Raw genomic sequence first — 21,874 nt, forward strand, 5'->3', positions numbered from 1 at the left:
TGACAAAGGGATGATTATTATTATTTTTTGTTATATCAATTTTGTTTTGTCATTATACTCATTAAAATTATTTATCTATTTTTCAAATTTAAAAAAATACAATTTGTTTCATATTTTAAAATTAAAAAAAATTAACGGTTCATTTTGATCCTTGGTTTTGAGAAACATGTTTGATGCTAGTATTCTAAATATTAGCACAACATGTAGAGCCCAAGAGCATTAAGATCAAATCCTATTATATTACTTAAAAAAAAAAATAACATCACAATAGATCAAACATAGAAAATTAAACATAATACAAAACTTTGAGATTGATCAACAATAAACTAATAATGCTTCAACCATATATCGAAGTAGCCTTAGCTATTATAACATAAATAAAAATCTGACATAGTTAAAGAAAATAAAAGAAAATACGTTTATCCAAAAGCTATTTTTGCCGCGCACCAACCAACAACAAAAAATAAATTAAAATTTGGAAAAACAAAGAATAAAATTCTCTTCGGCCTTCCATCGAACAATCTGTGGTTTAATCAACGTTTAGGTTAATATATAGGGAAGAGCAGAGCGAGAAAGTTACCAATTATTCGATGTGGGACATTAAATTTGGTCTTCCGTTTGTTTCCGATTGCCCATTTGTCGTTATGCTAATACCAGCGATCGAACGGCGGCTATCGTGAGAGGTGGCGATTTGCGGGTTAGGTCAAGGTTTCGGCTAGCGAAGACGCCGTCGGTTCGCGAATTTCCCCGTGGGCCGAACCCTTGGGCCAAATCTATGGGTTCAATTTGGAGGCAGAAGACGAGATTTGGTTTGCTCAACCCAAACTCCGACCCATCCGGTGGCTAAATTTTTGCTTTGCTTTTCCTCTTTTTTTTTTTCTTTGTAGTTATTATGCTTAATTGAAATTTTGAAGAAAAAGAAGAAGAAGACCTAATTATTAATTCGGATTGTATTGTTTGATATTTTTAGCACATTTGATGGAAAACTACTGATAAAATCATTCGAACCACATCAAGAAGTGGCAGAAAATTGCATGAAGAGGGAATGGTGTGAGGAACACAATTTTATCTTATCATCGAAAAAAAGAATGAACTATTAATCCTGGAATAAAAAGGACGGAAGAAGAGAGCGACTGACGAGGCCGTACGTCCACCCTATGCCGGGATCCTCTGCAAAATGTTGCAACAGAATTCTTCGATACTCTCCGATATCAGGTGTCTATCAAGGGTGATTTCTGTGGGACCCAACTGCGGAAGAGCTCGGTTATTGGAATTGTAAGCTTGCAATTTTGGATGATTTCTGTGGCCCCCACCGTGCTGCCTGTCGGTGTTATCTTTGACGCCCACGCCTCTCCTTCGTGACCCCCTCCGCTACGGCCCCCTCGTCGCGGTAAGCGTTGCGATGTCGGGGGTTCTCCGATGGAAGAAAGTCCGCGACTCGGCGACGCACGCCGCCCGAAACGCCGCGGCGGCGGTGAGGCCCCGTCCCGAGCCCCCTTGCCGCGTCTCCCGCCGCTGCCCGATCTCCGCCTTCGCCGGTGAGCGCCGCCGCCTCCTCCTACAGGCGCCCGCGCCCCCCGCCCTAGCCGCCTCCCGTCGCCGCCTCGGCCTTCTCCGTCAGGAGCGCCACAAGTGGGACGGCGGCGCCGACGAGTTCCACACCCGCCGCATCCGCGCCGAGGCCCAGTGCCCTCGCTGCTCCCACCACATGGACATCCTTTTCTCCAACCGCTCCCCTCCCTCCGTCGTCGGCGGAGGAGGCGGCGGCGGCGGATATCAGGCCGTCAACTTCTGCCCTAGCTGCAAGACCGCCTACTACTTCCGGCCCCACAGGCTCGCCCCTCTCGAGGGCACCTTCGTCGAGATCGGGCGTTTACGCGACCCCGAATCTGCCAAGGAGAGGGCAGATGACGAGGATAACGGGAGCCGGATCAAGAATTTATTCTGGGAGGCGCTAAAGTCGTCCTACGGTGGGGAGCCGCCGGAGAAATGGCCCCCCATGCCCGGACCGCCTGAGAGCAATGGCTTGGCAGTGCACACACCACCTGGCCCACCGTTCCCGCCGAACTTGAACGTGGTCAGGGTGGCCGGACCCGGTGGAAGCGGGGGAGGAGGCGGATCATCCGGTGGCAGTGGGTTCGGTGGAAAGGACGGGTGGGGCGGGTCAAATTTGGGAAAGAATTTTCCAACGCCGAAGGAAATATGCAAGGGGCTCGATAAATATGTAATCGGGCAGGAGCGTGCAAAAAAGGTATGATTTCTATCATTTTTTTGGCTAGATCATTCGTTATCAAGGGTCTTTTGGAATCAAGATTATAAGGGATCGATGGAAATGATTTTTGGCACATATTCCGTGGAATTTTGGGCAACAGAAACTAAATAAATATTCCTGTTGGTATAGATAGGATTAGCTTTTCTTTGCAAGACGTATTTATTTTCTGTAACCAATTCTTGATTCTGGAGCAGTCTTTCTTTAAAACTTTTTTTTCAATTTCTTGAGTTTGATAATAATTACAAAAGCTAATATGTTTGGATTTTGTTAGACAGTATAATTTAATTAGATTAAGCATCAGTTGCTCCATAAAACCATTATGATATGATATGATATGATCTAGCAAACATTCTGGTAATGTCTTAATTTCAAAGTCATTGTTTACTAGAGCATTACCTAGCAAAGAAGCTTTGATTCGTTATATATCATAAACTCCACATCATGTGACTTACCGGGCTTTTCACCCAACTGCATCAGGATATTATGATTGACATTATTTATGAATTTACGACAAGATTATTTTGTGACACCCTTTTTTTATGCTTCGGTACCTTGCTAGGTGAAAGTTTATTGATAAATTCAAATATCTTTTTTAGCATTTATCCTCAGCCTATGCCTTCTGCTTTCTGCCTAATCTTCTACTATAATAATTTGCATGTTCCTCTGTTTATTGAAACTCGGTGGAAAGAAAGTCATCCATAGAGTTGAGAAAGAAAAGGATTTTGTGTAATTGAGGACATGGCTAAGGAGAACTAAATAAGGTTTTATATGATTTCAGTATGTATTGATGTTTTAGCTTCTGTTGTAAGGCCACAAAGAAAAGGAAGTCAATTTGGATTAAGCATACAGCAAATGAGATTCATTTGCTGTATCTTTTGGATGGGATGATGGGTTGAAAAAGATTCAGAGATTTATTATTTTGCAATGGTTATCAACAGTGCATAGCTTCTATCTGTCCTTTATTGGTGATTCTTACTTCTCAGTCATTGGTGCCAACTAGAGTTATCTTAATGTCTTTCTTTTTGCCGGTTATTCTGCATATCTATGTTTTTGTGTGTGTGGTCTGACAATTTGTGGCATGCTTCTCATTTGTTGGTGCCATATTCCCAATGGAAAGGTTCGAAGTCATTTATCCTTTACTAACAAATAAGTGAATTCTTGGCAGCATTTATCCTTTACTAACAAATAAGAGAAAACCTGTCATTGTGTGAAGAAAGTGGTGTAATCTAGTCAACTTTGTGTTGTTACTGACTTTTTTCTTTGTTGTTGTTCTAGATAGGCTTACAATTGATGCAGAAGCAAGCATCCTTTTTTGGGAATAGATGTTATCATGATACATGAAAAATTATAGTGGATTCTATAGAACATCATCAATATTCCATCCTTATGGTGTATTATATATGTGGTTACTGGAACTAAGGTTCATTGTATCGCAGCATACCGCTTGGTATATGCGGTGCATGCTGGTTCGATAGGGGACCGGTACTGGTGTTACATTGGTATGCCCTCATGTATCATGTGTTGGTACGCTCGGTACAGTACAATACAGTTCGGTATGTACCATACTGACAGCTCATTGGTACACCGGTATGGACCGGTAAAACAAACCATGACTAGAACTATTATGAAAAAATGAAATAAAATTGCTAGATTTCTTTAATTTATCATATTTGATAATCTTTTTTGACTAGGCTTCTATCTCCTTCCCCTCCCTCCCCTTACTTGTTCCCTATCATTTTGTGTGTGCGTGTGTATATATACACACACGTGCTTGGTCACACTATTGACAAGAATCAATTAGCAAATTTTTCGTACCACAAGAAGTCATTTGAGTATATTTTCCTGTACATTCTGAGGGCATTTGTTTATGTAAGGGGTAAATGTATTCTTGTTAACTAGTTTATAGGATTTAATACAATTCCTTTAGAAGGTTTCAATTAAATTTATTTATGAATCCAACTGAATTGTTTAAGGAGAAAATTATTAGATGAAATGAGTTTATGACTGGAAAGTTAAGAATGATGGATATTTCAACTTTTCTTTTATTGTGACTTATGAAGCCATCTGCTGGAATTGCAAACCTGACAAAATTTTGATGGAAGTGCAAAGCACTCCTAATCGTTATAGAGAAAATTATTTGGAATTATAGTTCAATGTTCATAAAAAATTTGTATTGCCAAGATGAGAATGTTAAAATGGATGTGTGAAGTTATTAGGAAAAATAGGAAAATAAATACTTTTATTCGTGAACAATTAAGTATTGTTTTGATTGACGATAAGATAAGAGAAAATCATTTAAAATGATATCGACATATGTTTAGGAGATTTCCAGATGCGATGGTCAAAATAAGTGAAATGATTAATGTTAGTGATACAAGAAGAGGTAGAAGAAAACCTAAAAAGATCTTAATAGAAACTATAAAAAAAATATTTAAGTACTCTGAAGTTAACTAAGCATATGGTTTTTTATAGATTTCAATAACAGTAAAAAATCCATATAGTCGATTTCAAATAACTGGGACGTACGGTTTTGTTGTTGTTATATAGTTTTGTTAATCAAAAGAAGGAATTTATTGTCCAAAGAATTTAATTTTAAATATATATTTTTGTTGACAGACATTTATGATTGACATATTCTATTACTTTTATATTGATTTGTTTTTAGCAATTAGTTACTTGAGTGATGGGACATTAAACTTTTAAGCTTCTTAATATCTGATGCTGAATGTTTTAGAACTGTCCTTTACTGATCAATTGAGAAAAAAAAAGTGCAGGTGCTTGCTGTTGCTGTATACAACCACTATAAAAGAATATATCATGCATCCTTACAGAAAGGGTTAGTTATAATCTATGTTGTTATTTTTTTTAGTGGTGATCCCAGTTTTATGTTTCTGGCTTATGCTTAATAATTTAGAATATGTGGACCATTAGGGTGCACATCTTAGTGCAAGAAATTTATTTTTGTTCCAATGGTTCATAGTAAGCTGAGTATCCTTATTTAATATACAGCTCTGAAGCAGACCTTGGAAATTTCAACACAGAAGGCAATAATGATGATAATGTAGAGCTAGAGAAAAGCAATGTGCTCTTGATGGGTCCTACTGGATCAGGTATATATCTGGTTAAAATTATTTTTCATGTTGTGATGTTTTGATAATCTTGACATGCTTATTTAGTTTTATTAATATATTGGCTGGCATGTCCTCTCTGTATGACTGCTTATTTTGTGCATGGACAGGGAAGACATTACTTGCCAAAACTTTGGCTCGTTTTGTGAATGTGCCATTTGTCATAGCAGACGCGACAACATTGACACAGGTGAGTTCACATTCCCAACATGTGAATTCTGATAATCAGAATTTGTCATGTTAATTTTGCTGATTTGTTTCTTTGTAATCTGTATTTTTCAATTTTCAGCAAGCATGCTTGTGATTATGTTACAATGAAGATGCATACATGGCTCCTTAAATTGGATCTCATATTTAGCATGAAATCTTGAGGAAGTCAGCAGTCTGATTATTGTTTATGCTAAAACTTCTTATGGCATTCTACAAACGAGAATTGTTAAATGCTAAGTGAATATCTTTGTCGGCTTTAAGTATTTTCTATAGTATTTTTTTTAAAATCATTTCTGTAGTAATTAAGATCTTACATTTTTTTAATTATGAAGTAAAGAAACTACACAGCTTGGATACATAATCGACCCAGCAAACAAGTACCGTATCTTTTTTTTTTTGTTTGTCACTTCCATTGACTAAAACAGTCATCAATATCCTTGCAGGCAGGCTATGTTGGAGAAGATGTAGAATCAATTTTGTACAAATTGCTTACGGTTCGTTTCTCTGTTGTCATTTAAGCTACTTTACTAGTAATCTAATGCATATTACAGTGGATTTGACTCTCCAAACTATTGATTTCTCAATCTCACAGATTTTCAGTTTTCTTTATCTACTAATTTCAGTCATATTGTTAAGCATGTTTATATGGTGTTCATGGTTGTCCATCTGTAGCTAAGAAACATTATGTATGTATGAAGAGATGGAATGCAGTCATTATTTAGTTTCTTGTTTTTAGTTTGGTTGTTCTTTTTTGTGCTTAATTTTTCATGATCAAATGGGTCTAATTTGCAAAGCACATCTATATATGACAAATGATGTTTGTATGGCTTGCCCATGTTTCTGTTAGAGTCTTTGGGAAAAAAATAGTTTTTAGTAATTTAAGTGCATATTTCTTGTAATTGTGCGCTTATCCTCCATGTGTTGTTGTCAGACAAGGTAAATTTGTAATTGCCTTTAATCTATATGAATACTGCAAAAGATAAGCAGGATCTTTCAAAAGGTAGTTTGTAACTAGAAGAGCATATGATTCTTGTTGTAGAAAATTAAGAGAATTTTAGAACTTTCAGTATTGTCATCATACTGTTATGCCAACCTTGTATTCTTGTATACTTTCATGTTTCATTGTCATGCATTATATAATCTGTTTTTGTTGAATATACTGAAAACAGCAATCTCCTAGAGTTTTACTTCTCTAGTTCCTCCTGGAAACCAGTTAGCATGAATTATTCTTTATATTGTTCACAACATGCAGCATATCAATTATATTGTTTGTGACATGCAGCATATCAATTTCTTTTTTTTTTTCAATTTTTTTTCTTTGGAAAGAAATCGTATGCTCTCTCTTTTTATCATAATGTGTTGTTACTTGTTAGGTCTTGATTGGTACATGGTGGTTGATCCCTCCATACTACCAAATTATATATAATATATATACCACTCATATGCTTTTATCGTGTCTACAATCTCCTGCAACTTTATGGGTTATCATGTCTACCCCTCGTTTATATATAATATATTGCCTCAAAACATTTCATGATTTCATTGCAACAAAGTGTTGTGTTACTTTAAATAAAATCTTATTTTTCCAGCTTGCTTTTTTGTCTAGTCTTATCTGTAAATTCTGTTTGGTTCTGGATCTTATATGTAATGGTATTATTCTTTGAATGTTAAGTTCATCTTTTATCACCTAGTCATGTTTTGTTTTCTAAATTGTATTGTATTAGTTCATTTACATTGTTAATTGTTTCATTTTTTTCTCTCTCTATATTTTTCAGATAAAACTTATATTAAGAACTTAAGAAGCATAATCCACTGAGCCACATTTTCATCTGTCTTCAGTTTCAATTGCTAAGCATAATTTTTTCATAGACATCATAGTTTGAATTTCTTGTAAGTTGCTTTAGCCAAAGACACTAAACTTAAGGCAAACTACTTCCAAACTGTGGTCTATCTGATTGATCACATGTAGATGTGGCTACATAGCACATTGCATATGACCTGCACAATTTTACTGCATATCCGAAGTATGAAGCTGCACAAGCTGTCTGCATAGGTTAGCATATGCCTGTGTATGTCACACATGGCTGGCATATGCATTAAATTCAGATCTCATAAATTTGTCTTTTTAGTACTGTTTCTGTCATAACCATCATTGTATTTCTATAATACATGGTCCATGATAATATAAGCTATATGAGACTATCATATACATGTGTAGGTCATGCGTGTGGTTGGCATATGCATTAAATTCAGATCTCAAAGTTAGTCTTTTAGTACTGTTTGTCATAATTATCATTGTAGTTCTATAATACATGGTCCTTGATAATATGAGCTATATAACATTATCAATTATCACTCAGGCTTTTGCCTTATGTTATAACTTAAATCATTTAAATAGGTTCATAAATGAGGATACCCGTATTTCATAATTTCTTGATTTGGAAGTAACATAAATTCTTGCGAATTACTTGGATATGATTATATAGTTCTTGGTTGTATATATTTTAAAATATCTTTATATGGACTGCATATGCACATGTTTTGCACATGAATTCCTGAGCATAAAATGGTGTTATCTGGGTTACCCAGCGTTATCCAATGATCCAAAGGGCCAGAAGACCTTTAGTGACATTAGCCAGTCTACAGTGTTTTAGCTTTTAAAAGCCAAGATGCAAAGTTAACAAACTAAGATGAATTAAAGTGCAAGTAGGTAGTTCACATCTTGGTTGTGTTCCTGTGCCAGATAAATGGGTTGGTTTTGCCTCTACATCCTTGACCTCTCATCATTTGTGTTTTTGGATCAAGTCCAGTCAAAGTGGTCAAACTGAAGAATTGACTGAGCTATATTTAATCACGAGTCCCATCGTCAATCACAGGCTTGCTTTCTTGCTACTTTCTCTAGATCCTTGATGAATCCTAGAAAACGATGAAATCAAGTATTCTATGTTCATCTATTTGGACTGATGAGCAATTATTACACATCTATCCTTCTATTTCTTTTGTCCTCACCATTGATCTGTATTTATCACCCTTATTTCTATTGTTTATAACCATCCTTCACAGACTGATGCTTTGCTTTTAATATGATAATCTCTTTTTTGTTATTTTTCCCTCCTAAATATACCTTGTGCTTATGCTTATTTTTGTGGCAATATGTAGGTTGCTGAGTTCAATGTGCTGGCAGCTCAACAGGGAATAGTGTATATTGATGAAGTTGACAAGATTACTAAGAAGGTTAGGTATAATAACCATATATTGAATTGTAGGTTCGTTTTGTTTGCATCAGCAATCTTATGCAAGGTATCTATGCAGGCTGAGAGCCTGAACATTAGTAGAGATGTATCTGGTGAAGGTGTTCAACAAGCATTGTTGAAAATGCTAGAAGGAACTGTAAGTTAGGCATCATGCTCTTTTTCTTCAGTTACAAGATAATTTACAATCTCTATGCTATTTATGTGCTCTTTAAGTCTATCGTGAGAATTTGAGGGTAACATACGTTTCCAGTCCCACTTATCTTGCTTGATGAGCATGGTTGTATGATAATATGAGCATGGCTGATTGCGTCTATACCATTTACGATATTTAATGTTGAGGATATAATTTGGTGGAGTCCTGTCTATCTACAACTAATTGTCAAAAATATTGGAAATATACGACTTGCAGGTAAATAGGAATTCTAAACATGTGGTGAAGTCGAAAAGACGTATTCACTTTAAAGACTAGCTGATCTAAATAGATGATAATTGAATAGTAAACGGAGTGTGACTGAAAAGAATTGGCAACATACCCAAATAATGAATTCACAAGGTAATATATCTTATATGATCAAATATGGTCGTTAATTTGACTTCGCAAAATTGATCATCAAGTTCTGAACACTTTAATCTTTTCTTTTTCAGTATTTCATCAGGATGAATTGACTAACAAATTTGACCATATATATATATATATATATATATATATATACATTTTTTTTTTTTTTTTTTTTTTCATGATGGTGCATGTTGCTACTAAATGCACCAACAAAATTATGGCCGTTACATGGGATTTCAAAGTTACGGTACTTCTTTATCAGATAAAGAGACTTGTTTAATTGTACATCAGATGCATCATTGCTACTGTAAGTTCACATGATAAGGCCCCAACAATTTGTGGCTGGCTATCTTTACAGTGAATTAGTAACTAAAATTTCACCCTGCACATTATATTTGCCCGTGGTTTTCACATATCAACATATAAGTAATTATTGATTACTGGTAGACAATTGTTGTCACTCCAGACTGAATCGCATGTTGATGTCAGATAATTGTCCATCTCTTGTGCATGCTCTTCAGCATGCACCTTTGTTCTATGTAGTATTTTACATAGTGGATTAATTAATCCATTTGCCTTGTGCATAAGTACGAACAATTTGTTCATGTACAGTTAGATACTTGGGAAATTGGAGATTGTAGGAAACCTTGTCACATCTCTTTAATTTTTCACTAAATTATAAGATAGGAGAATCCTTTAAGTCTTGACAAAACTTAGTACCAACAGTAAGACGCATTGATCCATACCACAGCATGTAGTGACTCATGTTATATTTTGGTATTTCCTTAGTCAAAGATTTCATATACTAATTAGCATTTTTGTCGTTTAAGCAATTCAATTTTACATCTTGTGAGATCCTTTGGGCTTCAACTGGACCTGTGACCTCAAGTTTGCTGAAGAACATTTGCTGGCCTTCAGTGTGAATGGTTTTCTTCATGTTGTTTGTAGATTTACTGTTTTTAATGTGCATTGATGTCTGAAGTTCTTTCTGGAAGTTGTAGATTCTTGGGCCGAGTTTTGTGGATTGTGGATGTACTGTTTCTAATGCGCATTGATTTCAGAAACTATTTTTTCGTAGATAGTCAATGTTCCGGAGAAGGGAGCTCGGAAGCACCCACGTGGTGACAATATACAGGTTTGTAGACATGACATATATATGCATGCGAATAATGTTCTACATTCTAGCTAATTTTTTAGTTGGCTGCATGTTCACTTGTTTGGAGTCAAAAGCCTTCTGCTATATATATATATATATATATGCATGCATTGGTTACGAAGATAGGTTGACAAGTGCATAGTTGGGAGAAATGAAATCTGGGTAAAAGGTGTACGCTGCATTGTAAATTTACTCTTCGATTGAATTGGTTGTGAATTCAGTGCGCATCAATATTTTGCTCTCGGATCTGCCTGTGGCATATTTGCTTCTTTAATAATACTTTGCAACTGTGTTAGTTGTGGTTATTAGATAAATTGAATTTACCTTTTTTTCATTTCAGAAACTAATGCTTGGTTTGGTTATATGCAGATAGATACCAAGGACATTCTTTTCATATGTGGTGGTGCTTTTGTTGATCTGGAAAAGACTATTTCAGAAAGGTAGATTATGAACATCTGTGATACTCTTCAGATAGTACGGTACCTTTTTTCTGACTACAATGACTAGTTGTTTTTTTTTTGGTGGAACAGACGACAGGACTCTTCTATAGGTTTTGGAGCACCAGTCCGTGCAAACATGAGAAGTGGTGGGTTGACGAATGCTCTAGTGACATCTTCCTTGTTAGAATCCGTAAGCTCCAATAATAACTTCAATTCACAAGAAAATTGCTGTGATTATTACCACCAAACTCAATGTTTCAATCAACTATTTCATTACGTTATATGGTTCTTGCATGTTGCTTGCACAGGTGGAGAGTAGCGATTTGATAGCATATGGACTCATTCCAGAATTCGTTGGACGTTTCCCGATACTAGTTAGTTTATTATCTCTGAGCGAAGACCAACTTGTTCAGGTGTTGACAGAGCCAAAGAATGCTCTCGGTCGGCAGTACAGGAAACTTTTCAGCATGAATAATGTCAGTGCGCATATCATACATATTTCATTTGTGTTTCAAGAAAGAAAGCTGCTTGATCATACCAGATCGTGAACAGGTTAAGCTGCATTTCACGGGCACTGCTCTTAGGTTGATTGCTAAAAAAGCAATGGCCAAGAACACTGGTGCACGAGGCTTGCGAGCCATTTTGGAGAGTATGCTTATCGAGGCCATGTTTGAGGTATTATGCTCACCAAACCTGATATGCTCACCAAAGAAGATGAATAGGATTTTTTACTGACCTTGATTTTCCTGAATCTTAACTTATTGTGCACTTGCTTTTAGATCCCTGATGTGAAAACCGGCTGTGAGCGAATCGATGCAGTAGTGGTGGACGAGGAAGCCATCGGCTCTGCTGACAAACCAGGATGTGGAGCAAAAATTTTACGTGGTGATGATGCCTTGGAGGGATACCTTTCTGAGAACGACAAGAGCAGGGATCTCGTGGTCGAAGAAGTGGCAGTGGCAGGTGAGACGGAAGGAGAATCTGAGCTCACGTCGGGAGCCATGAGCATGTGATTCCCACTAATCACCATGATCTGTAAAATCTATACATGTCATTTTGCATTGATATAATGCACCCCACCCCCCCTTGTACACAATAACATTTGCATTAACACGAGTGGCATCAGAAGCCATCTGGGTTCCAACAAGTTTCCCAAAGTGGAACATGCAAAGAAATCTCTCTTGTTTTTATTCTTCTTAACCATGATGATAAGATTCAATGTATTAAAAGCATAAGATCTGAATGTTGTACCCTTTATGCCTTTCTATCTGAATGTGATTTGCCTGCTCGGTGCTTGAGACCAGAAACAGGAGCCAAAGGTGATTAATTTGAACTTATGCTACTGTGAACAGTTATGGTGGTTGATTAACAACACCAGGAACAAAGCAAGATCCGGTTAGCTCAAATGAAACAACAACAAGGATTCATCAGTGTTACTCTTGCCCTCTCTCTCTAAGACATCCCAAGGGCATGGAAAACTCCACCAGGGGTCACCTGCCCCAATCTCCACAGACTCATCTCCATGCCCCTCGGGGGTACACCTTCACCTTGCCCTCCCTCGTCCATGGGAATTTGCTTGGAGGAGATCCCCATCTGACATCAGACACGAACACAAACAATAAAAATTTAACTAAATTTTAGGAAGTCCTACTTCAGGTATAATTTAGCTAAAGAACTAGAAGGCCATTATAGTCTAAAATATAAGTTGGTAGAGTTGTAGATGTTTCTTTATATGGATTTTGTTCAATTTCAGAATTTCCCAAAAGAATAATGATGTTTCATAAGTTTGCTTCTTTTAAAAGAGTTCTAGTTTACTTACCGTTCGGATATAGAAAGTCCATAGATTAAAAAAAAAAACATTGACCTAAGATTGACATTGGGAGAATAAAGATATAAAAGTATTGACATTGGGAGAATAAAGATATAAAAGTATCGTTCAAGGCTCACTCATAATGGATAGTCTTTAACGACCGATTATATATGTGACATGTGCTAAACAACGTACCATTGTTCAAAATCCTCGTATAATCGGTAGTGTCATGTGAATTTTCTACCGAAATCGATAAATTATCGAATTCTTTGACTATACCACTTCGCTAACAAAGAGGGTTACCAATACAACAGGTGGATCTTTAATTATTCTGCAGCTTGCTTTCTGAAAACTTCAGTTCCAGTACTTCACATCCTAACAGCATCATTTATATTAATTCTCCTTACCCTACAGGTCCCCGTATCTCTCATTTGGTAATTTCATTGAATTGGAACTTTAAACAAACATAGTACATTCTTGCCCATGTTCATCTAAAAGTGATAATTGGTTCTTTGTCGATCTTTCATTCCTATACCTATCAAAAAGTTCAACAAAGGGAGCCTAAAGAACCATAGACCATTCCTGCCCATGTTCATGTAAAACTGATGGTTGGTTCTTTATCCATCTTTTGTTCTTAAACCTATCACGAACTTCTTTATCCATCTTTTATTCTTAAACCTATCAAGAAGTTCAACAAAGGGAGCCTGAAGAAAAGGCCGGTCAGACAAGATTCCCATCACAAATTTGGTTGACCTAACCTACATGGTGCCCTACGGAGGTATATACAATAGCTCATGATCCCCACACCCTAGCTAAGACCAGGGGTTTCAGTCCTCATAGAGTTCTAGATGACAAGAACTTGTGCAGCAACCAAGAAGTGAAGCAACATTTCTCTGAGATTGGCCTTTAACATTCCATGTTTCCATCAAAAGAAAAAGGAAAGGTAAAAACAAGAAACTTACAGCACAATCATGCGACCATTCGTGTTGCAGGGTTAGTGTGTCACCGACCAATTTCACCCAAATAACCAGTCAGCACCATCGACCACATTCTTCTGCGTCATGACAACGAAAGAAGTCGTTCGCCCTGCGAGTGTCTTCCCTCCACTCAAAATCCATGATGTCTTCCGGGCATTGCTTTTCTGAAGATCCAAAATAAATTAACCTTCATAACTAATCAAGATCTACCGACTCGAATTCTTTGGAGGGTTTATGGAAAAGTGAAAGAACTAAAGAAACGTTCTACTACCAGAAGGGAAACAAATGGTTCTTTAAAGACTGTTATCCTTCGAACCCTTATGCGAAGCGGATCATTCAATTGCCAGAAAACAACAGAAAGAAGAAGAAAATGTGGAAACGACGGGGAGGTGGAGAAAGAGGGAATACTTGGGCCATTCCCTGACGCCGGGGGCAGCGAGCTTGGATTCCGGTGGATTCTTCTCCATCTCTCTCTCTCTCTCTCTCTCTCTCTCTCTCTCTCTGGAGTCCGGTGGGTGCCTTCCACCTTAACCGCCCGTCTCTCTCTCTCACTCTCTCTCGTTCTTGTGGACAAACGCAGTGACTTATATATCGGCCGCCCGGTGATCCTAACCCTCGACCCAGATCTCTCGTGCCTTCGCGTGAACGGCAGAGATGAGTTTGATATAGATTGACGGTCACGATCGTTCGATAGCAAACCACAGAGCGAACCCGTTCTCGATTTCCCCGAAAAGCCTTCTTCTTTCATGTATGTATGTATATATATATATATATATATATACACACACACGCCTTGTGGATATATATATATATATATATATATATATATATATATATATATATATATATATATATATATATATATATAAGTTTAAATTTAAAAAGATAAATATAAACATTATTTGTTTTGAAGGTATATATATATACCTTGAAAACAAATAATTTTTATCTTTATCTCTGAATTTAAACTTAACACATATGTACGCACAAAATCTAAAAATTTAGACATGCACCCTTTTAATTAATTGCTGTCAGTTGAAACTCAAAATAATATCATCGTATTAATTTTAGAAGTATGCTCACACCCTTCCGCATAATAATATAATATCGATGTCTTCAAGAAATTAAGTATTTTAGAAGTTTTATGGATTTCTAAGTCACAGCTTTCCACTTAAAATCTTTCTTCAAGATTTGATTTATTAAATCAACACTGATCACATGCTAATACCATCCCTCGTCTTGATGGTAGCTTCCATGTTCTATTTCAAGTCGCAACTTTTCTGACCATTATCTTCGATGAAATCATTAATTTTGCAATCTAGAGCACGAGGTTTAGTGTCGTTCAATAAAAAAATTATGCATATCATACATTAATATTTATTTTTTTTAAGATAGTATTTAAGCATACAACTTTAGGTTAAATTATCAAAACATTTATAAGCTAAACTAACCTATACCTTCATAATCATACATTAACTCAATTTGACGATTCTTACCATGTTTATAATTAAAGAATTTAAATTATATAAATACATAATTAAATATTTAATGATATCTGATCGCTATGGAACACTCCGGTCTTAGTAAAATTTTTATCTCCTATCATTTTGGTCGCGCAATTCTTAAATCTTTATGGTTTATTTCGTATCTAAAATAATCTCTATATTTTAAAAAAATATAACATATATACCTTTGATATCAAATCTGAATTATAGAATCTACTTACATGATAACTCATAATAAATTATTAATATAATAATATATATAATTTAAGTTTTAAAAAATCTGAAACTTCCGTAGGAGGAGACATCATCATCAAAATGACCATCAATAGTAATACTAAACCGCTGCTACCTAAAAGGACATCGAAAGCTCGTCAACATGAGAGAGAACGTGTGCTTACAACATCTTACTAAACAACAGTGGGTCGATACTCGATATCATTGCCAGTGGTTACTTCCACGACGATGTCTCCTCCTACTAATGATAGAGATCTCAATTTTTTTTAACTTAAATTATACATATTATTATATTAATAATTTTCTGTAAGTTAATATATCACGTAAAAAAACTCTAACGTTTATTAACTCTAACTTGACAAAATATACTTATATGCTATATTTTTTAAAATATAAAATTATTTTAAATAACTTAAGAAATTGATGATCAAAATCATAAAAACTAAAATGTACATTAACCTTAAATTATATATATCATTATATTAATAATTTATTATGAATAAATAAAAAAATTTATATATTATATTTTTAAAAATATAAAGATTATTTTAGATATGAATAAATTATAAAGAACTTATGATTAAAATAAACCTTAATCCCTACTAAATACCATAGAAAAAGAGAGACAAGTCATTATTCCAAGGCCATTGCTAATCGGTATGTTGTAAAACAATTGCAGATAGTGTAACTCAAAAGACAAACTCAAAACTAAATTACAAATTAGACATGCAGAACAAAGCAAGGGAATACTCGAGAAGCACAAAAGCACATTATATCCCATCTCCGTCGTATGTTTTCCATCTCTCCACGACAACCTTGAACTGGTCATCTCTCTTCCTTATCTGCAAAATAAACATTCTTCAGTGCAGTAGTTGAAGTGTGTTGATCCAGGAAAAAGACAACTCCACGTTCGTTGTGGGCATGCATAACATAGACAAATAAAATTGTTTCACTACTTATTCCAGTTTACAGTTAAAATAAGACAGGAGCAGGTGAGTCATTGCTTTGGCAGAACTTTGACTAAAACTAATTGAAGATTAATTTTTGTTAAGCTTATTACCTCAACCAATGGCTTCTTGCCAATGAGCAACATATCGACACTCCTTTCTGTCTGTACAACCAAGAAATATTAGAGCAATAATTTGGTTCAACACATATGGCACCAAGACTTTTTTGAGTGTAATTACAGTTGAAGACCTTTAAGGAGCAGACAATATGAAATCGTTGATGCCATAGGAAAAATAAAATTTACGAAGATGCTCAGCAACAGGGGCGATCACAAATAACATCTTGATTAAATCATAGATAGAAAAACCAGTTATCATGATAAGTTCTCTACGGCAAAACCATTTAAATCTGATTCAATATTGATGACCATCTATCTGGTTTCTGACTACAACAACTTCAAATTCATACGACTCATTGAGTTACACACCCACCCACACACCATATGGCTCTTGTGGTTCCTCCATCGAAACTGCAAGCTAATACTGAAATGTGAGGATTACTAACATCCATCTCTAATTGAGCCGTCAACATCCCCGTGCCTGCCTGCTCCCTACAACCCTTCTTCTATGTGCCTCCAAAGGTTTAGTTCCATAGACACACATGTTTATTTTACTTTATAAATCACAGTATTCTATATGTTTACAGGTGAAGAAACTGCTCAACATGTTGTAACGAGGAAAATAACTTACCCGATGTGTAACCCAGTAGTTCCGTTCCCTCATTTCTATTAGGAAAGGAAATGTTGGTGGAGCCTTCCTCTCAAGGATGCTTTTTTGACTCCGTCTTGCTCGTGCCTCGTCATCTCCTAGAGTGACAGTCTCCACTCCACCAACCTGGATGTTCAATAATGGAAATATAAATGTAAGCCTGAATCTTAATCTATCAAGTTCCTGATATGGTAAGAGACTAAACAAGTGAATCTTTCAAGCAAACTGACACACATCAAAAGAAAAATTATGTTCAGATTAGTAAAGACATAAGTTTGCAGGCACAATTTTAACTCAAATAATCTCACAGTAGTATATGACAAACAGTGTGCCATGCAGCACAAATTAAATCCGGACATGGAAATCAATGAATGCAAAACTTTAGCAATGTAAAGATGTACTTTGAATGACAGATGCAATATAGACTGGACAGAGATCTATTTTTTATTCTCAGGTTACACTTTAACAGTAAAATGTAACTATTATTACTTTGGCCATTTCCAGTGGGTAATAACTGAAGCACAAAGGATGGCAGCTGACCTTAGTGAGCCACCATTTCTTTTTGCTATTGCACAAATCTTCTCAAAAATCTAAACCAAGAAACAATGTTTATACATCACCTCATTTGAACTAATCTAAACCAAGAAACAATGTTTATACATGACCGCATGTGAATTTTTCGGATGCCTTTGTGCAAAGCCTTCACACAGACTCTAAAACTATCTTTACTCCTTTTACAGAGATTAAATCATTCCCTTCTCTTCTCAGGGGCAAAGCCCAGACCATTTAATGCAGCAGCATGTCCATGGAGATCACTTAAGAGATGTGCATCAATGTTCATGAATGTTGCACCACCATAAGAAAAGGAATACAACCACACACTATGAAATATACAGCATGCTTGAACAGCTATGAGAAGGAAAGAATACACAGGATTTATCCACAGGGATGCTGACTTTAAATGCAACTGCTAATTCCAGTTTAAGCTAAACAGTATGTTTGAATACCAGATCAGATAGAGTAGGATTCTTAATGATGTTTGCCAATCGGTCTCCGTGAGCTGTGCCAATAAGCATCACTCCTCTTTCTGCAATTGAGCGACAAGCAAGTGCTTCAGCTTCTGTGCCAATCTCATCTACAATAACCACCTCCGGCATGTGATTCTCGACTGCTTCAATCATGACTCGGTGTTGCATGGATGGTTCAGGAACTTGCATTCTCCTTGCACCACCTATTGCTGCATGAGGAATATCTCCATCACCTCCAATCTCATTGCTGGTGTCCACAATCACCTATCCTAATCATCAGTGTATATATAAAGAATGTAAAGTGTTACATATCATAACTACAAACGTTAAACCAATAAGAACTTACGAGTTAGTTAGCTATACCACTCTCTTATGGAGTTCATCAGCTAGGACACGTGCAATCTCACGCATGACAGTAGTCTTACCAACTCCAGGTCTGATAAAATAGAAAAATAAAAATGACAGCAATCATATCAAACACCAATGCAATAACAAATACAAAAGCCCACAAATTCTGGAAATACATTAGTTTCAGCAGGCAATACAACATAGTGAATGCTATCAAATTGACATGTTAACATGATTATTTTGTGCCGATTCTTATAAAGATAATAGTTACTACTTTGCAGGAAAAACAAATCCATCATAAAAAATGCATTTATCTTCTCCATTTCTGAAGCCTTTTCTTTTCAACTCCTTTTCGGTTAGCTGGTCGAACCATCCCTTTTCATGTTAAATCATTTAGTTGAACTTAGCTGTACAGAGAACTCCTTATGTATCATGTACTGAAGATTAACAATAGAATCTTGCTTAGCAAATTCAATATCAACCGCTAAATCCAGAATATACAGTACACATTGATACTTACTCATAGCTGAGAAAGCATTAACTTCAAGGATGTTTTTTGCATTGCATAAGACCAAGAAAACAAAAGAAATATACTCAAAGAATCAATGAGAATGTCATTCTCTAAACAGTTACTTTCTTGATATATTTCTCCCCTATGTTGGCCATCCTTCTTACAAACTACATACAGAAATACCTTCCTAAGTCATGCTTACTAAAAGGATAAACAAAATACCTTCCTAAAAAGAGGATGCTCTCTCTGTACTCTAGGAGATCACGCACCATGTCAACATGACCACTAACTGCTCGACCAACTCTACAAGTCAATCCAACAACGAGCCCTTTCCGACTCCTTATCGCAGATATCCTATGCAAAGTACCTTCAATGCCAGCTCGGTTGTCTCCTCCAAATTCTCCAAGTGATTTTTGAGCTTCCTCCAACTCTTCCAGTGAAATCTGGAACACAGAGTATGAGGGCAACATAAGACACCAAGTGTATGCAACAGGATTCTTATCAGGAAAAACACCATACATGAGAAAAGCATTTAGATAGTATAACTAACTATAGCCTAATCAAACGAAAAAATAAGCAAGCTTTGAGAGCCACATAACATGAAAATAAAAGCCATAAAATTAGTAAGAACAAGTATGGAGAGTATCTGAATTAATGGAAAAGATAGCATGTATTAGAGAAAACATTACAAGAAGCCCATAGGTGTAAATGACATCACAAGCCACTACTATCACCTCTTTGTCCCTCAGATACTGCCCACCAGATTCACCAAGGAAACGTGCTTCAGGTCGGCGACCCAAATCCAGTATAACCTAATTATAAGATATGTGGAACACTGGGCAATATAAGCAACAACCTCATTATTATAAATTTTCAATTACATATTTTCTCATAATGAGTGAATTAAAGAAAAAACAATATAACTTAAGACTTCCATAATGTTCAAACAAGTGAAGCATGATCCATGTCACAGAAAAATGCAATCATTTACCTCTAGGAGTTGGTCTCTTCTAGGCTCACTTTGCAGATTCTCTCGCAGATCTCTAGGTAAAACCTGCAAAAGATGAGCTACCACGATTGCGCTTATACTCGCAAACCAGTAAGCACTGAACTGAAGCTAATGGCTGTCACGCCATTAAACCTTTTCTTTTGTCGACCATTGTAATTGTCATCTTCAATTTGTCCAAAATTTCAGGAAACACAAACCTGCTCATAATTACTGAAACGGTTGCTTTCTTTAAAAGGCGTTGACTCATACCCAAGAAAGACATCCACAAGTATGGAAGACAAAGAGAACACAGTTGGCTCAGCAATTGATTGCATTGTCTTTCACTAATTGTCATGATTGTGTGTAAATTTCTGGTCATTAAAAATAGATGTGTACTGACAATAGACAAAGCGCATGGGAACTTGAAGCATGACCAGCAAAAGCAAGTGATTATTGTGTAAGCAAACATATTTACTACAAGAAAGAAACTTAGGAGCCAGGGAGCTAATGCTATGTAATCAGATGGAATTACTCTTATCTATTCTCTCTCTCGAACCACACCGCATAACATTATACGAATTTGTGCAACGCTTAGTAACAACTATTTCCATCTCGAAATAACCATGAAAACATCGCCCAGAACATTAACCATGATCTTACTGCAACTTATCATCAAATTGAATCATTAGAAGTCAGGTCGGTCATTTGAAATTTCCATGCGTTATCCCACCTTTTAGAGTTCCCAGCACAACCCAGTAACAAGAAAGAACGAGGATCAAAGAAGCATCACCTCAAGAAGAGTGTGGAGATCGTCCTCCACGACCACGAATCCGTCGTCCGTCGCTTCGGGAGACGAAAAGCGCCGAATCTGGAGAGGGCTTCTTCGCGGACTAGGAGAGAAGAGGGCCAGACGCGGTCTGCAAGAGCTGGGGGTGAAATCGAAGCCAGAGAAGTGGGGATTGGGCGGACAAGGTCGAGGATGAACCGAGAGCACGCCCATTCTTGGGTGGGCGCCTCGCAGAGCCGTCTTTGGTCTCTTGCGAGGAGGAGATGAGGTTTATCGATGGATAAAAAATATATAAATAGAATAAAGACATGTATAAAAGAGGTCAAGAAATCCTCTCAAAAATGCTAATTATAATTATTTCTCACAAAAACGATTCAGACGAATTTTTTTAGGAAAACATAAAACAGTTTATTATGATTTTAAATTCTTTTTTTTTTTTTACTCGAAGAAGCTTTTATTTATGGAGAAAAAAATAGAACCATTAGCATTAGCTAAGACAAAAATTTCAACAAAACACTTTCTGCAGCAAAATCAAAGAGGAATAATTTTTTTCTTAAAGATAGAAAACATTTTCTTTAAAAGTGAGCCATTTGGGGGGAAAAAGTCTTAAGAGCCTAAAATCACAAACATACTTTGGAAAGTTGAAGCCTAAAAGTAATTTAAGTCGACATTAAACGAAATAAAATTACCATATGACTCTGCAACTTCGAATCATGATTGTCATACATATTTTCTATTTTTTTCCTTTTTTTATATTAAAAACTTTTGAATACAGAAATGCAATTAGATGGAGATTACTAGAAACAGAAGAGAGAGAGAGGATGGAAAACTGTATCTCATGAGCCAAGGATTTTTATTTTCATTTTCAGTATAATTAAATCTAAAACTTTACCTACAAAAAAAATATTCTTCAAACGAAAAACAACTACATTTTTGTGCTGCCTTAATTTCT

General features: G+C 36.1%; 2 protein-coding genes and 1 long non-coding RNA gene across 5 annotated transcripts; 1 reads left to right on the top strand and 2 right to left on the bottom strand.

The window, feature by feature from the left end:
- The first annotated feature begins 1,344 nt into the window (after positions 1–1,344).
- Positions 1,345–12,276, top strand: LOC135639623 (CLP protease regulatory subunit CLPX1, mitochondrial-like). Its single transcript, XM_065153466.1, has 13 exons — positions 1,345–2,251; positions 5,047–5,108; positions 5,282–5,382; positions 5,511–5,590; positions 6,054–6,104; positions 8,770–8,844; positions 8,923–9,000; positions 10,502–10,558; positions 10,949–11,019; positions 11,110–11,209; positions 11,328–11,495; positions 11,572–11,694; positions 11,799–12,276. The coding sequence occupies exons 1-13, from the start codon at positions 1,403–1,405 to the stop codon at positions 12,030–12,032; spliced, it is 2,049 nt and encodes a 682-aa protein (XP_065009538.1). The 5' UTR covers positions 1,345–1,402; the 3' UTR covers positions 12,033–12,276.
- A 141-nt stretch (positions 12,277–12,417) lies between these two features.
- LOC108953210 (uncharacterized) lies at positions 12,418–14,352 on the bottom strand. Its single transcript, XR_001978778.2, has 3 exons — positions 14,215–14,352; positions 13,792–13,970; positions 12,418–12,612 (listed from the first exon to the last, which is right to left on the bottom strand). It is a non-coding gene; the product is annotated as an uncharacterized LOC108953210 (long non-coding RNA).
- Positions 14,353–16,178: 1,826 nt separating this feature from the next.
- Positions 16,179–21,345, bottom strand: LOC135640644 (uncharacterized protein ycf45-like). 3 transcript variants are annotated; one of them, XM_065155319.1, is made up of 9 exons: positions 20,926–21,337; positions 20,139–20,201; positions 19,882–19,959; positions 19,370–19,590; positions 18,652–18,724; positions 18,268–18,552; positions 17,243–17,386; positions 16,606–16,656; positions 16,179–16,387 (listed from the first exon to the last, which is right to left on the bottom strand). In XM_065155319.1, exons 1-9 carry the CDS (start codon positions 21,133–21,135, stop codon positions 16,316–16,318), a joined length of 1,197 nt encoding a protein of 398 aa, XP_065011391.1. In that variant the 5' UTR covers positions 21,136–21,337; the 3' UTR covers positions 16,179–16,315. The 3 variants fall into 3 exon arrangements, with proteins under 3 accessions (XP_065011391.1, XP_065011392.1, XP_065011393.1); XM_065155320.1 differs by lacking the exon at positions 19,882–19,959 and having other exon boundaries at positions 20,926–21,345; XM_065155321.1 differs by lacking the exons at positions 19,882–19,959; positions 20,139–20,201 and having other exon boundaries at positions 20,926–21,344.
- Positions 21,346–21,874: the final 529 nt, after the last annotated feature.

Source organism: Musa acuminata, chromosome BXJ3-6 (genome assembly GCF_036884655.1).
Source record: "Musa acuminata AAA Group cultivar baxijiao chromosome BXJ3-6, Cavendish_Baxijiao_AAA, whole genome shotgun sequence".
NCBI lineage: Eukaryota > Viridiplantae > Streptophyta > Magnoliopsida > Zingiberales > Musaceae > Musa > Musa acuminata.

Excerpts from the sequence above, each read along its gene's own strand:
- LOC135639623 (XM_065153466.1), top strand. The coding sequence starts at position 1,403 with ATGTCGGGGGTTCTCCGATGGAAGAAAGTCCGCGACTCGGCGACGCAC. Across the intron at positions 10,559-10,948 it reads CACGTGGTGACAATATACAG|ATAGATACCAAGGACATTCT; the intron begins GTTTGTAGACAT and ends GGTTATATGCAG. Across the intron at positions 11,020-11,109 it reads GAAAAGACTATTTCAGAAAG|ACGACAGGACTCTTCTATAG; the intron begins GTAGATTATGAA and ends TTGGTGGAACAG.
- LOC135640644 (XM_065155319.1), bottom strand. The coding sequence starts at position 21,135 with ATGGGCGTGCTCTCGGTTCATCCTCGACCTTGTCCGCCCAATCCCCAC. Across the intron at positions 19,960-20,138 it reads GAAGAGACCAACTCCTAGAG|GTTATACTGGATTTGGGTCG; the intron begins GTAAATGATTGC and ends TCTTATAATTAG. Across the intron at positions 16,657-17,242 it reads ACTACTGGGTTACACATCGG|ACAGAAAGGAGTGTCGATAT; the intron begins GTAAGTTATTTT and ends TTGGTTGTACAG.